This window comes from Juglans microcarpa x Juglans regia, chromosome 5D (genome assembly GCF_004785595.1).
Source record: "Juglans microcarpa x Juglans regia isolate MS1-56 chromosome 5D, Jm3101_v1.0, whole genome shotgun sequence".
Classification (NCBI taxonomy): domain Eukaryota; kingdom Viridiplantae; phylum Streptophyta; class Magnoliopsida; order Fagales; family Juglandaceae; genus Juglans; species Juglans microcarpa x Juglans regia.
The window spans coordinates 10,923,654-10,940,173 of NC_054602.1; the positions used below are offsets into that span (position 1 = coordinate 10,923,654).

Sequence of the window (16,520 nt, forward strand, 5' to 3'; positions counted from 1 at the left end):
ATATTGGGAAGTCTAGTTAGTGGACTTCTGAGTTGTTGAGGACTTGGGGATCTAGTCTTCAGAGAAGTGTTGGAATAGGTCAGGTAAGGATTCTCAGCTTTATAAACTTAATGCTAAGAGGTAGTATAGTCCATTTTGTTTTTGGCTGATGCATTTTGGGGGTACATTCCGATTAATGACATGTTGCCAGATTTATTCAGGTTAGTAGAAGATAAACATGCGTCTTGTATTGGGAGGATGGCTTCTAGAGACTTTGGCTCTTAGACAGTGGGCCTCATCCATGACTAGAGACTCACGGTCAAGTCGTGGTCTCTGTGATTGTGTGGCCACTTGTAACGTCCCCAGGGAGGCCCAAGCCACATCTGGGCCTATACTCTAAAAGGACTTCTCTTTCTCAAGCAATGTGGGATCCTATATACCACCTATCCTTTTTAGTGAGTATGGGGTATTGCACTACCACTTTGACCCTAGAGGCCTCGGTCACAAGTCTGATCAATCTCCGAGGTTTCTTGCCATAAAAAAGAAATTAGAATTTGTCGATTTGCTTGGCTCTTTTATTCTAAGATGCCAATAGAGCTCACCCTAAGGATTGAGGTGGAAGTTGAACTACAGGCATAACCATAATATTTCTTCTTATTATGAGGCTTTAAAGAGGATTTAGGTGACTTCCAATTCCTTTAGAGGGGTATTTGGCTTACCCAAGCCCCTAGAAAAGCTTTTCTCTTGCCATTTCAACTGCCGATATTTCCTTCGAAAGAAATTCTCTTTACAACCGATGTAAGCAAGTATAAAGGTGATATGATATTTCATTAGATGATTGCACAAAGGGGGCATAGGTTGTAGAAAAGAAAGAATGATAAAGAAAGTAGATAAATTATTGATCGGATCTGAAATTTAAGTTTGAATTCAGTTTGATAAAAGATCTTCCTGTGTTATACAATTTAATTCTCATTGAATCAATTTTAGAGTTCAAGTATTGTTATTCATTACATTGTTCTGATTTGAGATGATCTTGTCAAAAGAAATACTCTTCCTAGACTAGTGCTATGGGAAAATTCAGCATTGTGTGTTGATCATTTGTTGGTTCATGTTTTGCGGTAAAATGATGTTTAGGACTTCTATTTTTATGTGTTTGGGGTTGAATGGATCATACCTCAAAAGGTGATTAATGTGCACTTGATTTGGAAAAGATTGTTTGGACGACATTGGATCAATCTCATTTAGGATGCAGCCCGTTTGTGGCTTATGTGAATGATTTGGAATGAGAATGAGCTGTCTATTTTTGAGCTTAAATTTTGTTCTTATGATTTTTTATGTGAGTGATTTAGTGCTTATGGCACTATTTTTTGAGCAATCCAAAAAAAGGTCAAGTCACATATATGGACTTGTACTTCGAAAAGACTAGTCAATGTCACAACTATAGTCTTTTGAAATCATTATAAAGGGCAATAACTTCACCCTCCCATGAAATTTTGCATTCCATTTACCACTTCCTATACCTTTTTTTTAATAATTAATAAGAGATTTTATTACCAAGAATAGTCATAGCCCAAGTACACAGGAAGTATACAAGAGGAAATACCTACATACACTCTGAAAACTGAAAAAGACTAAAGAAAGTCAAGAAAATCATCTCCATTCAATACAAAAGTCTTAGCCCACACACTCCATTATTAAAGAAAAACCCCCTAAGTTCTCCCATCGAGCATTCTCTGTCTTCAAAACACCTCCCATTCCTTTCCAACCATAAACACCACATCAAGCACAAAGGAATCATCTTCCATATGGCAGCAATGCATTGTCTTTCTTCAAAACCTTTCCAACAAGCAAGAAGATCCACCACTTGTTTAGGCATCACCCAAGCGATACCCGTCCTACCAAAAATCTCAGTCCACAAAATCTTTGCCACCTCACAATGAAGAAAAAGATGGTTACCAGATTCACCATCCTTTTTACACATAAACCACCAATCTACTACACGAAGTCCACGCTTTATTAAGTTATCCATGGTCAGAATTTTTCCAAGAGATACCAACCAACAGAAAAATGCCACCTTAACTTTCCAAATGCATTTCCAGGGGTAATCATAGACACAATGTCAGGTTAGTGTCTTATAAAAGGAACTAACTGAAAATCTGGAATTTCCTGCATGAACCCACAGCAAGCCATCCTCCCTTCCCTGCACAATCTTCAAATCATGTAATCTTCCACAAAAATCTGAGACTACATTCACTTCCCAATCATGCACATCTCTCACAAATTCAACATTCCATTGAAGATTATTCTTCAAAATAGAAAAGGAATCAGCCACTGCAGCATCTTGGTCCCTAACAATTCTAAAAAGGGGAGGGAAAACATTCTTGAGGGCTGAATCCCCACACCAAATATCATGAAAAAAAATGTATCCTAGTCCCATCTCCCACCTTAAATTTAAAACGATTAGCAAACTCCCCCAGCCCATCCAATTGGACTTCCACAAACCCACCCCATATGATCCTCTTACTTCATTAGAACACCAACTCCCCCACATTCTCCCATATTTAACATCAACAACATTTTTCCATAATGCATCCCCCTCAATATATCTCCATAGCTATTTCCCACGAAGAGCTTTGTTAAAGAGCCTCAAATTTCGTACCCCCAAACCTCCACACGAAATCGGTTGACACACCTTATTCCAACTTACCAAGTAAAACTTTCTTTCCTCCCCTTTACCTCCCCACAAGAAATTCTGAAAAATCCTCTCAATTCTATTTGCCACCCCTGCTAGCATAGGGAAAACAAAAAGGAAATAAGTAGGAAGATTAGACAAGGTACTCTTAATCAAAGTAGTTCTCCCCCTTTAGGCAAATATAACTTTTTTCAACCAGCTAACCTCCTCTCAATCTTCTTGATCTTAGGTATTATAATCTTCTCCCTTGAATTCTTGTCATTTTCGTCAGGTCATTTTGTTGTAGGTGACACGGTTCAAGTTTCACATTTCTAACTGGGATTGACTTTGATACCTTTTGTAATGACCTAAGGAAAGCTCAACCCATAATTAGACTTATACTTGTATAAAAAAAATGGACTTATACTACAATTAGAGTATCCAGAAAAGTGTTAAGAATCATGGCGTGTGACCAAGCTCCTATACTCAATTTAGGGTATTATGGTTCTTTCTATTGTAGATTTGTTAGATTATTCAAATCTTGGTTTCTAGTTTTTTTGGGGGAACTTTGTGTTTGCTTCCTTTTTTTTGAATGGCACCGGGTATCCGGAAACAAAGTTGTTTCTTGTGTACTTCCTTTATACATGGATGTTATCCTTTTTTGTTAATAAAATTCTTGACTCCATGTGTCCCAATTTGAGTGCCTTGGTTTGAACAAAAAATGTCCAAAGGTGGCATGACTTTTAGTGAGTGTCCTACTTGGTTTTTTGAATCAGGATGGAGAGTGGAAGATGCATTAATAAATCCTTTGACCTTTTGGAAGTAGATATTAGTTTTAGGACATTCATAAAGGTAGCAAGACCCAATATAGGGGGGATGGGGGTAGCACATATAAAAAATATCTCCTCCTTGGAGTAATCAGACGGGCTGTTGTGACACTCTATTTTGGGAATGGTGGGAGGAGGGATGAAGCCAATGATCGACCCGCATTGCTGACTTTTGTTGGGTCTCGATTATCCTTTTTACATAATTCTAGCAGGTCAGCATAAAGGAAAAGTTCAAAATGAAGAAATGTATACTTTGACCTGTATGTAATATAAAGTTTTTCATGTATACATTGAATTTTCTTCACCCAACCAGCAACATACAGGTCTCAGAATGGGCCTAAGACAAAGCTAGGGAGATTCAACATTGTGTGGGGATATTGTGCGATGGTTTCAAGGACCAATTCATAGCTTTCCTTGCAACTATAGAGGCTGGACAGATTCATTCTTCACCAAGTGAGATCAACTTAGCAAAGAGGAGAGCTACAGAATTAAAAAGGCTCAAATGGACAGTCAACGATGGAGTAGGAGAGATGAGTTCTAACCGTGGAAGATCAAAGGGAAGGGCAATGGATGTTGTTTTATGAAGCCGAGAATCGTATCTTAGAATGTGAGGGGGCTGAATGAGAAGGCAAAGTGCCTCAAAATTAGAAATCAATTACGTAGCTGGAGAGTAGACATTGTTTGCTTACAAGAAACGAAATTGGAATCGATCCCCCTAAGCACTAGTAGGCGTTTGTGTTGTTGTAATCAAGTAGGGTGGTATTATTTACCATCCAATGGAGCATCGAGTGGCATCTTAGTGATGTGGAATAAAAGAGTGGTGGAAAAGTTAGAAGATTGTATGGAAGCTTATAGGTTGGCTTGCTCATTCAAGAACGTTGTGGATGGAATCAGTGGCCTTTTGCAGGTGTTTATGGTCCTAACTTAGATTGTGCAAGAAGTGTACTATGGGATGCATTGGCTGCCCTATGCAATATATGGGATTTACCTTGGTTTATTGGTGGCGACTTTAATGTTACCCGATTTTCGAGTGAATGATCGGGTGTTTCTAGCTTTAATTCACCAATGGTAGATTTCTCTAACTTTATCTATGAACAAGATTTACTAGATCTTCCTCTTGCAAGTGGCACCTACACTTGGTCAAGCAATTGAGAACACCCCTCTTGGTCAATGATCGATAGATTCCTAGTATCACCTGAATGAGAAGCACATTACCCAGATCTCATCCAAAAAAGACTCCCGAGATTGTGCTTAGGTCACTTCCTTGTCCTTCTTGATTGTGGGGGTATTCACGGAGGCCCAAGGCCCTTCAAATTTGAAAGCATGTGGTTGAAATCATATGGGTTCCTAGATCAAGCTGGATATGGTGGTCTTCTCATCAATTTCATGGCACACCAAGTTATATCATGTCATGTAAATTGAAGTCTCTGAAAAAAGATTTGAAGGTATGGAATGAGCAAGCGTTTGGCAATGTGGAAGCTAAAAAAACTACTCTTTTTTAGGAACTCAAAAGGATTGGAGGAGAAGAGGAGGAGGGTATTATTTGAGACGTAGAGGGCTTGTAAAATTCAGGTGTCTGCGGACCTTGAAAGGGTTTCTCTATTGGAAGAAATATTTTGGAGACAAAAGTCGAGAGCACTTTGGTTGAAGGGGATAAATGCAACAAGTTTTTCCGTCGGGTGGCTAACTTGGATAGGTGAAACAATGCCATAGAGACGTTGATGGTCCATGGAGTGGCTTCTTCCAACCAAATCGAGATCGCAGATCACATTGTCAACTACTATAAGTGTTTGCTTTCAAAACAACTCTCTTGGAGACCGAGAATAGATGGGCTCCATTGTGACGCTCTTGACTTGCGACAGCTTGAGAGGCCTTTTGAAGAAACAAAAATCAGAAAAGTGTTAAGAATCATGGCGGGTGACAAAGCTCCAGATTCGGATGGATTTTCTATGGTTTTTTTCAAACTTGTTGGGAAGTGATCAAAGAAGATATAATGGGGGTCTTTAATGAATTCCATGAAAATGGTATGATTGAAAAGAGTCTCAATGCAACATTTATTGCTCTCATTCCAAAAAAACCTGGCGCTGTATAGGTAAAAGATTATCGCCCTATTAGCTTGGTGAGTGGAATTTACAAGATCCTTTCAAGAGTTTTGGCGAATAGATTGAGCAGGGTAGTTGAGAAGTTAATCTCAAAGCCTCAAAACGCCTTTGCCTGAGGTAGACAAATTCTTGATTTGGTGCTTATTGCCAATAAGTGCTTGGATAGTAGACTCAAGTCGGGAGTGCAGGGGCTCTTGTGTAAGCTTAATATGGAGAAGCCCTATTATAGAGTCAATTGGAGATTTTTGCTCTATATGCTCGAGAGATGTGGCTTTGGCTCGAAATGGTGTTCTTGGATCAACCAGTGTATCTACTGTTTGTTTTTCTATCTTGGTGAATGGCACACCAAAGGGCTTTTTTAAAAGAGCACAAGGCTTGAGACAAGGTGACCCTCTATCTCCGCTACTTTTTGTTTTTTGTAATGAAAGTTTTTAGCAAGATGGTTTCAGAGGTTGTGAAGGGCGGGTCCTTATCCGGATTCATAGTGGGGGAGGCAAATACTAGCCAGGGGTGAAAACTGACCCATCGGAGCTGTTTTTGGGCAAAACCGATGCCAACCGATGAGAGAAAAAGGGGTGGAGCAACCAACCGTAACCGATTGATGGAGAGTGGTAAAACCGGCCGGCGTAGTTTCGACCTGTTGCCGTCGGTTCATCGGCGTGAACATCGGTTCCAACACTCAACAAATTTCTCAACACTCAACAATACAGATTCAAGTATTCAACAATAAACATCAACTATACACTATACAGATCGAAACAATAAACATCAAGTTGATGTCATCAACTATCCGGTGAGAGAGAGAGAGAGAGAGAGAGGGAGAGAGAGACGAAAGGGAGATGAGAGACCTGAGAGGCTGAGACAGAGGCTCTGAGAGCCCGAGAGGGAGATGAGAGGGAGAGGGAAATGGGATCACCGCATCGGATAGGAGATGGCATCGCTACATCGGAGAAGGAGATGGCACCGCTGCAACGGAGAGGGAGAGGGAAGCTGAGGGGGGTGGCTGCCGCTGGGGAGAATCTGAGAGGGGGAAAAAAAATTTCAAAAGGATGAATGAGGAAGAAGGGCTTGTAGGGGTCTTTTACCCTAATTCAAAACGGCGCCGTTTCGCTTGCATTTATATATTTTTGCAACCTGCGTCCCTAGAAACGATGCCGTTTCACTCATTTAAGTGAAACGACATTGTTTCATGTACATATATTTGAAAAAAAAAAAATATAGCTGACATCGGCCGGTTCAACGGTTTTTCCCTGGGTCGAACCAGGACTGAACCGGCCGACGTCGGTTTTGCTTAATTCCTACCGCCGTCCGACCGGTTCTCTGCCGGTTTCGACCGGTTCCGTGCTCCGACAACCGGTCTAAGTCGGTGCCGGCCGGTTTTCACGGTTCCTGGACAACCCTAATACTAGCTCACTTCACATATCGCACCTATTATTTTTTTATGATACCCTAGTCTTTTGTGGCGCTAATCGTGATCAAATTCGAGCTCTAAGGGCACTCCTTTTATGCTTTAAAGCTATTTTGGGGTTGAAGGTGAACTTGGCTAAATTAGTAGTCTCAGTGGGGAATGTTCCGAATGTGGAGAGCATGGCCCACATCTTGTTTAGCAAGATATCCCAACTGCCGATGAAATATTTGGGTCTTCCTTTGGGTGACTCGTTCAAATTGAAATCTATTTGGGATGTAATAGAAACAATGGAGCGGAAACTAGCTAGTTGGAAGAAGATATACCCATCTAGAGGTGGTAGGGTCACTTTAATCAAAAGTACCCTATCCAACTTGCCAACCTACTTTCTATCACTATTTCCGCTTCCCACCAAGGTGGCTCATCACATGGACAAAACTTCAAGGGGATTTCTTTTTTTTTTTGGGGGAGGGGGGGGGGACGATGAGTTTAAATTCCATATGATAAAATGGGATACGGTGTGTTCCCCTATCTCGGAAGGAGGATTGGGTATTCGGAACTTGCAATCTTTTAACAAAGTTTTGCTTGGCAAATGGCTATGGATTTTGGTGAACCACGGGAAGGATGGTGTTCAAATGAGGTGAGTGGGTCATATGGGATGAGACTATGGAAACACATAAGAAGAGGATGGGACGCATATTCAAGAAATATCCGTTATGAGGTGGGTGATGGATCCAAAATCAAATTTTTGCATGATGTATGGTGTGGCGAAAGGATATTCAAGGAAGCTTATCTCGAATTCTATGGCATAGAAAGAAGGAAAGAAGCCTCAATTGTGGACCTCTTAATCCTATCTAATGGTACTGCCCAATGGAACGTTACATTCTTCAGAGATGCACAAGATTGGAAAGTTGACTCTTTCTTGAGTTCTATGATCTAGTGTACTCCACCCGTATAATGAGGTGAGCTGAAGACAAGATCTTTTGGTGCCCTTCTAAGAAAGGGAAGTTCACAGTCCGCTCCTACTATCATGCCATGACCACGCATAATATTAATCCATTTCCATGGAAGAGTATTTGGAAGAAGAAAGCACCCTTGAAGGCAATTTTTTTTGTATGGATGGCCTCATTAGGGAACATACTCAAGGTAGACAACCTATGCAAATGCCACATCAAAGTCATGGATTGGTGTTGTATGTGCAAAAAGAGTGGAGAATCCGTAAATCATCTGTTACTACATTGTGAGATTGCTACGACCATGTGGAATGACTTATTCGCTCGGATAGGATTAGCTTGGGTGATGCCGAAAAGGGTAATTGACCTCCTAGCTTCTTGGTGAAAGATCCAGGGCAACCCTCAGATTGCAAAAGTGTGGAAGATGGTCCCAATTTGCCTATGGTGGCGTATTTGGAGGGAGAGAAATGCAAGAAGCTTTGAAGATCGAGAGCGGTCGACGGATGAGCTTAGAAGTTTATTTTTCAATACTTTACTCCATTGGTCGATTGTAATTGATTTTAATGGCATGTATTTTCATGACTTCCTTGTATTGCTAAACTAGCATGCATAGGTGACGCTCTTGTATATGTTCCGTATACTTGGGCCTTTGTCTATTTTATGCTCAATAAAATTTTGTTTATCAATAAAAAAAATAATATAAAGTTTGAATCGAGTGGATGAATTAAGTATTTGTATCTTTTAAAATTTTACCCCTAGAGGTTGGCTCAAGTGGTACGGGCCTTGGTCTTGATGGTGTGTCCCTCTAGGTCTAAGGTTCGGATCTTCTTGGGGGCAAACAATTTCTAGGGCCATCAGACTGGTGGAATTTCCAGAGGTTCACTTGTGGGGAACTCTTTATTGAGGGGCCTATGCACCCCCAGGATTGTTTGGGACTTTGTTCTCGAACACCCAATGCCAATAAAAAAAATTGTTTTGTGTATACATATCTTTGCACATTTCTGACTATGCTGTGTGTTCTTAAATGTATTTTTTCCATTTATTTTTTTTTTTTGCAAAATCAATAATACAACCATATTAGAATTCTGAAAGTTTTAATAGAACTGTTGTTTAAGATTATCTTCTAGTGTTCTAACTTGTGTTGCTAATGATCTTCAGGTTTTTGATAAATGCATTAAGGGAGAACTAAGAGGAAAGACCAGAGTCCTTGTCACAAATCAGCTACATTTTCTCTCACAGGTCGATAGAATCATTCTGGTCCATGAAGGTGTGGTGAAAGAGGAGGGAACATTTGAGGAGCTTTCTAATACAGGCATACTATTCCAAAAGCTAATGGAAAATGCAGGAAAGGTGGAAGAATATGAGGAAGAAAAGGAAGAGGTTGATACCATTGACCCTAAGACCTCTTTGACACCTGTTGCAAATGGATCGGTGAATGATTTTTCAAAGAATGCAAACCCTACAAATAAAGCGAAGGAAGGCAAGTCTGTTCTTATCAAGAAGGAAGAGCGGGAAACGGGTGTTGTCAGTTTGAATGTCTTGAGAAGGTAATAAAATGGCACCTTACTTTATGTGGCAATTCTGCAAGTAGAAATTGTATTTTTTAGTTTATTGAAAATGAGAATTCAAATTAGTACTGATGATTGATTTAAAAACTAAGTGGTCAAATTTTTTGAATTTTGAATAGGATATGCAGTTCTTCTAGACCCCAAGCATTGCTATAGAAAATTATTTAATTTTATTCTGCATCACCCTTAAAACCTTGAAAAACTGTGGCAAATCAAATTTTATTATTTCTTAATGGTTATAGAGTGGGATTCTTATTCAAACAGGGGCCTTGATGCTTGTCTCAGGCTAAAAACTGGTTGCATTGTGTTTCTTTATTCCTTAACCTTCTAAATATGAACAACATGCATATTTCCTTTTCCAATATGGATATTCCTTCCATCATCCACATTGAATCAAACTCCGAATCCTAAAATGAAACCATTCAACAACTACTATTCTAAAGTATCCAATAGATTATGAAGCAGTGTTTCAAGAACCATAAATTCAAAATGCAATCCTCAAGAAGAGCTCATAATTTTTAAGGGATTGTAGATTCATGTGTGAGGTAAATTGCACATGGATTAGAAGCCATAGATGATCAAGATAGAGACAGAGAAGATTTTGGAACAATAAAGAGTGAGAGTATAAAGATATGCAAAATGTAGGAGAGAGAGAAATTAAAACAGAAGAAGAATGATAGAAGAAAAAATAGGGGTGATGGGAGAATGGAAAGATACGATATCTCCATGGAATGCTTGATATGGGATCGTATACCATAAAGTCTGTGCTTAATGATTTGCTGTTCAGACATTAGCAGTTTATTCAATCCCAAGTTAAAATATGATGACCTATCAGTTAACCTGTTTGTAATGGCTTCTTTTTCCTTATTTTGAAAGAGTTGATCCAATTTTTGGGTACAGGTATAAGGACGCATTAGGGGGCCTATGGGTGGTTATGATACTATTTGCATGCTATGTCCTTACTGAAGTTCTTCGAGTTTCAAGTAGCACATGGTTAAGCCATTGGACTGATCAAGGCACTTCGGCGGGATACAATCCTGGTTTCTACAATCTGATATATGCATCTTTATCATTTGGCCAGGTATGAGTACCGTTAAATGATAATTGGCTTAAATTTTTATAGTAAACTCCTTGGAACACATGCTGCCCCCCTTCTTTTGTATGGCTTAAGTTCAGTATTTGCTGCTATTTTGAGAAGTTTGGTGTTTATGTCTGCTTACATTTAGTTATGTCTGGTTTCAGCTGGAAATATCTGGGCTTTTAAATGTATTTGTATCCCATACATTTTCTGGTTTCAGGTTTTGGTGACATTGGTGAACTCTTATTGGTTGATCATATCAAGTCTCTATGCTGCCAGACGGTTGCATGAAGCCATGCTTGGATCCATACTAAGAGCTCCGATGGTCTTTTTTCAAACCAATCCACTTGGACGGATCATCAATAGATTTGCAAAGGATTTAGGGGACATAGATCGAAGTGTTGCTACATTTGTGAACATGTTTCTTGGCCAAGTGTCGCAGCTCCTTTCTACTTTCGTCTTGATAGGAATTGTGAGCACGATGTCTTTATGGGCCATAATGCCACTTTTGGTTTTGTTTTATGCGGCCTACCTATATTATCAGGTATGGAAAATCTTATATTTCAGTTCTTCATGCTTTTTGCATTTATGGGATTCATAAGTTATATTCTATCAAATATATTGAGTGAAATCAGATTCATGTTGCGTATAAGTAAATGTTGCACAAGTCCAAAAGAAGTTCAAGTTCATTGGCAGCAGATATAATGGTAAAACAGATGCTTCCTTGATGTTATCTAAACAGAAAGCAAACATTCAGATGAAGTCAACCATCTTATTGCTCAAATTTGTTTGGCTTTAGTTTATCCTTTTCTCACGTGCTGCCCAGTATATCTCCAAATCAATATTTATTTTCTTCTACCCTCCTGTAACTTTTTCAAAGCTTCCTCGTGTCTTTGAAGTTTTCCAACATATAGACTTTGTTTTGGTGGTGCCAGCTAATGACACTCTGTAGCGGATGACTGACCCATCTCATCTGGTGTTCATGTTGTCTTCGTAATTTCTATGGACGGTTGGTACGGGCGGTTATTTTTGTGATTTTGTAACTTTCCAAAGGTTATATTAAGTTAAAGTCTCTCTCTCTCTTCTCTCCCTGATGAAACTGTGAGAGTGGGCTGCAGAATATGGGGCAGCAATCCCGCTGTCCATATCCCCATCCTTCCTTTTTAAAGTGCATAATTCTTCCTTTTCCCTGCTTCTCTTCCCCTCATATTGGGGCAGAGGTACCACTTGACTAGAAAGGCTAGTGGTAACTTGGAGTCCCTCGCAGATCAAAATAAACTGGATTAAAGTTTTTAGTCCTTCACTTACTTGTCAAAAAATAAATAAATTTTTTTAGTCCTTTACCGTTCATACACTTCAAGAAGTGTAATTGATATTTAATGTGATCATCATTTTATTTCTTTAGAGCACAGCACGAGAAGTAAAGCGCTTGGACTCCATCAGCAGATCTCCTGTTTATGCACAATTTGGAGAAGCACTGAATGGTCTATCAACTATTCGTGCATACAAAGCTTATGATCGGATGGCGGACATCAATGGCAAGTCTGTAGACAACAATATTAGATTTACCCTTGTGAACATGAGTGGAAACCGCTGGCTAGCAATTCGTTTGGAAACATTGGGAGGCCTCATGATTTGGTTTACAGCTACTTTTGCTGTCATGCAGAATGGGAGAGCAGAAAACCAGCAGGCATTTGCATCCACCATGGGCCTTCTTCTTAGCTATGCTTTAAACATTACGGGTTTGCTGACTGGTGTACTCAGACTTGCAAGTTTGGCTGAGAATAGTCTAAATGCAGTTGAGCGGGTTGGCACATATATAGATTTGCCTCCAGAGGCTCCTCTTATTATTGAGAGCAACCGTCCCCCTCCTGGATGGCCTTCTTCAGGATCCATTAAGTTTGAGGATGTTGTCCTACGTTATAGGCCTGAACTTCCTCCTGTCCTGCATGGATTGTCTTTCACAATTTCTCCAACTGACAAGGTGGGAATTGTTGGAAGGACCGGGGCTGGGAAATCTAGCATGCTCAATGCTTTATTTCGTATCGTAGAACTGGAAAGGGGAAGAATATTAATTGATGATTATGATGTTGCTAAGTTTGGACTGGAAGATCTACGTAAAGTTCTTGGAATCATACCACAGTCCCCAGTTCTCTTTTCAGGTACACTGACCACAATCTCTCTTTAAATTGGTATGACAGCTGAGTGCGCTTGGCTCCTTCTTGTTTATTTGACTTCAACCTGATTTTTTCTTTTCCTTAATGGAAATGTTTCATTGGATTCAAGAGATTTACTCCACTTTCTTAAACTGCAGTTCTATGACTACTCCTCATAAAGTGACCTTATTTTTTTTTTTATTTCTTTTCAATTCTGAACCATTTTATCCAGATTAACAGTGAGAATGGTTGCACTTGAGGCCCAGTTTTTAAAGAATGTCCTAGTGTCCGGGTCCATGACCTAATAATGGTCAAATGTGCGCTGTCATGACTTTTAATGTCCAAAAAACGTGTCTGGTTGCTTGTTTCTATTATTATTTATGTAATTACAGAAGGCATATATTCGCTAAAACTGAAGGGAAGGGGTAAATGCAACTTTGAATTGCAAATCAGGGTGAATATTCCATGTTCTACTAACGGATTTTCTCTAAATAAAACTCAGCTATTGGTAAAATTAACCCATAAAATGGCCCTTAACCAGCAATTGAGGAATTACAAAAACACTCATAATTCTTGGCAAACCAAAAAAAGAAAAATTATTACTGACAATCGCTTATTCATGGACTGAAAAGACTTCTTTCTTGGTTTTTTTTGGGCTTAGACTTCGAAAAAGGAAGCTTCACATAATACCAGTCTAATTCTATAGATGTGGCATTAATGGGTTCATGTCCAACTTATCTATCGGTATACTTATTGGGTTATTCAGTGTACAGTACAACTATGTTTCACTTGTGTTAATGAATGTTTGCTCATTGTTTCATGGATTCATCCAACTTTCAGCTATGTCATGTTTAGGACATATATGACACGGCAGTAGTATTATGGGAGGCTATATTTTTATTTTTCTGATGAGAGCCTTTGCTTTTCAAGTTGACTATTTTAATTAATTAAAAGACATGAATGAAGTAGCCTTTTTTATTCTAATATTGACCTCATAACTTTCCAGGATCTGTGAGATTTAATCTTGATCCTTTCAATGAGCACAATGATGCTGACCTTTGGGAGGCATTAGAGAGGGCACATTTGAAGGACGTAATCAGGAGGAATTCTTTTGGTCTGGATGCTGAGGTAAATGCTTATTCTTTTTAACTAGATGATTTGGGTTGTGGATGTAAAACGCTAACTCATAAGTCACCCATTCTGGAGGATTTTGTTGTTTGATGAATAGACCTTCTCCTCACCCATTCTGGATGACTTTGTTGTTCGATTAATTTACCTTCGTCCTTACTCTTTAACTATAGATTGTCTTTAGGGTTTCATTTTATTTTTAGCCTCAAATCTGTCAAGAGGCATTTCTATAATTTTCACCAGAAGTAGCTTATATCCTTGTGATTTTTAAAATTTAAAAGAAAAATGTAACTGTTAACTGAGAGTGACCTTGTATATCCTGTGAAGGTTTCAGAAGCAGGGGAAAATTTCAGTGTTGGACAGAGGCAACTATTAAGTCTTGCTCGGGCATTGTTGCGGAGATCAAAAATACTGGTTCTTGATGAGGCTACTGCAGCGGTTGATGTTAGAACTGATGCCCTTATTCAGAAAACTATTCGAGAGGAATTCAAATCATGTACAATGCTTATTATTGCTCATCGACTGAATACCATCATCGACTGTGACCGGATCCTTCTGCTTGATGCTGGTCAGGTATGTGTTGTGTGCTTTTCCAGCTTTCTTCTTGTTATTGTTGTTTTTTTGCTGCTGTAATAACTGTGTTTGATGATGAGAAATGCTGAAAGTTTGAATGAGTCGAACTTGAGAATCCATGACATTTTTTAAGTTGATTTTGTTTGACCTTCAGTCTTTAGCTTCATCTAGTTTCTTTGTTGATATAAAATTCATGCGTTTTTCAGGTTTTAGAATATGATACCCCAGAGAAACTGCTGTCAAATGAAGAAAGTGCTTTCTCTAATATGGTTCAAAGTACAGGGGCAGCAAATGCTCAATACTTACGTGGCTTGGTACTTAGGGTAGAAGAAGAAAACAAGTTGGCAAGAGAGAACAACCGGGTTGATAGACAGAGGAGATGGCTTGCCTCTTCCCGATGGGCTGCTGCTACCAAGTTTGCCGTTGGTGTTAGCCTTACCTCATCACATAATGATCTTCAACGTCTGGAAATAGAAGATGAAAACAGTATCCTCAAGAAAACAAAGGATGCAGTGATAACTCTACAGAGGGTTTTGGAAGGAAATCATGACAAAGTAATTGAAGAGTCACTTGATCAATACCAGATCTCAAGAGATGGATGGTGGTCAGCTCTTTACAGGATGGTTGAAGGTACAATTGAAAGTCCCTGGTTGTATTATCAATTTACACGAGCCACACACATCTAACTTGGTGGATGGATTCATGCATGAATTTTGAATAACTGTGAATTTTGTACAGTTGGATATTAATTATTATCCTTATCTTTTTCACCTTTTGTTTCTAGGCGTTTTTTTTATTTGTCGGAGGGCGAGAGTCCTGCACGATTGGCATATTAACTGGGTTTTTTTTTTTTTTTTTTAATCTAAAACTTCTAGGCAAAATCTGTTGGTTACATAACTGGGGTGCCAATAATACCTGAAATTATAATTTCTCAAGTCTCATCCAAAAGGGAAAAAAATCAGAATTTCTTAGAAACCCCCTATACCAACAATACAATCATTACAGCCCTTGGACTTGAGGTTCTCCTTAGTAGTATGCATTCTTATTTGTGTCGCATTTTAATTGTCATTTTTTCGTTTTCATTTTTTTTTTTTTTAATCTTGGCCACTAATGCTACATGTTACTTATAATAGATAGATAAATAAATGCTACAAGTCACATGATCCCTTGCAAACTGTTTGATGGTTGTACTGGGAAGGATTTGTGCTTTAATCAAGAATATGATTTGTTTTAAAAACAAATTATCCGGGCACTCCCAAAGAAATCCATACTGTTTAACATGTTTTATTTTTGTTTCAACACCATCTAATATATCTCTATTTTCCAGGACTTGCTGTGATGAGTAGGTTAGCTCGGAACAGACTTCAACATTCAGAGTATGATTTTGATGACAGATCTATTGACTGGGACCGTATTCAAATGTAGGCGCTACGGATGTTTTAGTTAACCAGTTTCGTAGCCATACCTAAACCGACGCATTTGCACACGCACGAACTGAGTGTATTTACTATTTTTGTGATTATCTCGTGTCTTTATAAATGTTCAAGCAAACAAGGGAGAGAGATTGCAAGGCATTATTAGACACATTGCACTTTGTAAACTTCGTTTTGAATCCTGGGTTGACTTTGAGGAATTTGCATTAGCTTGTTTGATCAGTAATTTTGGGCTATGAATGTAACTATTGAACTGAATTGTTCAATAGGAGCCAATAATGAGCCTTGAATAGTTATGCTGTTAACTTGAAAGTTCCCAACATAACGAGTGTTTGAATGCAAGAGTTTAGTTACTCTTCTGCTGTTGGTGTTTGAATGCAAGAGTTTAGTTGTTCTTCTGCTATTGTCATGTAATCGTGCATCAGGTTATGGCATTGAGGAAAGTCCATTTCCATCTTGAATTCCAATTCCTTGGCTATAAGGATTACCACCAGCCGATAGTTAATTTTTTCAAATTTCAAAACTAAAATAATATTAAAAAAAATATATTCTAATAATATTTGATCTCAATTTTCAACTTTTATCACCTGCCAAAACAAATGAAGCCGAAATCTCAGCAACGAGAAGGACAATCCTGATGGAAAGAA

General features: G+C 38.8%; 1 protein-coding gene across 1 annotated transcript in view; it reads left to right on the forward strand.

Moving 5' to 3' along the window:
• LOC121265351 (ABC transporter C family member 2) overlaps positions 1-16,232 on the forward strand; it is a 43,100-nt gene extending 26,868 nt beyond the window's left edge. Inside the window, 8 exon segments of the mRNA XM_041168942.1 lie at positions 9,096-9,484; positions 10,406-10,586; positions 10,804-11,127; positions 11,989-12,745; positions 13,746-13,867; positions 14,195-14,440; positions 14,647-15,070; positions 15,768-16,232. Coding sequence (XP_041024876.1) covers positions 9,096-9,484; positions 10,406-10,586; positions 10,804-11,127; positions 11,989-12,745; positions 13,746-13,867; positions 14,195-14,440; positions 14,647-15,070; positions 15,768-15,865 — 2,541 coding nt within the window. The 3' untranslated portion in view covers positions 15,866-16,232.
• The last annotated feature ends 288 nt before the right edge of the window (positions 16,233-16,520 follow it).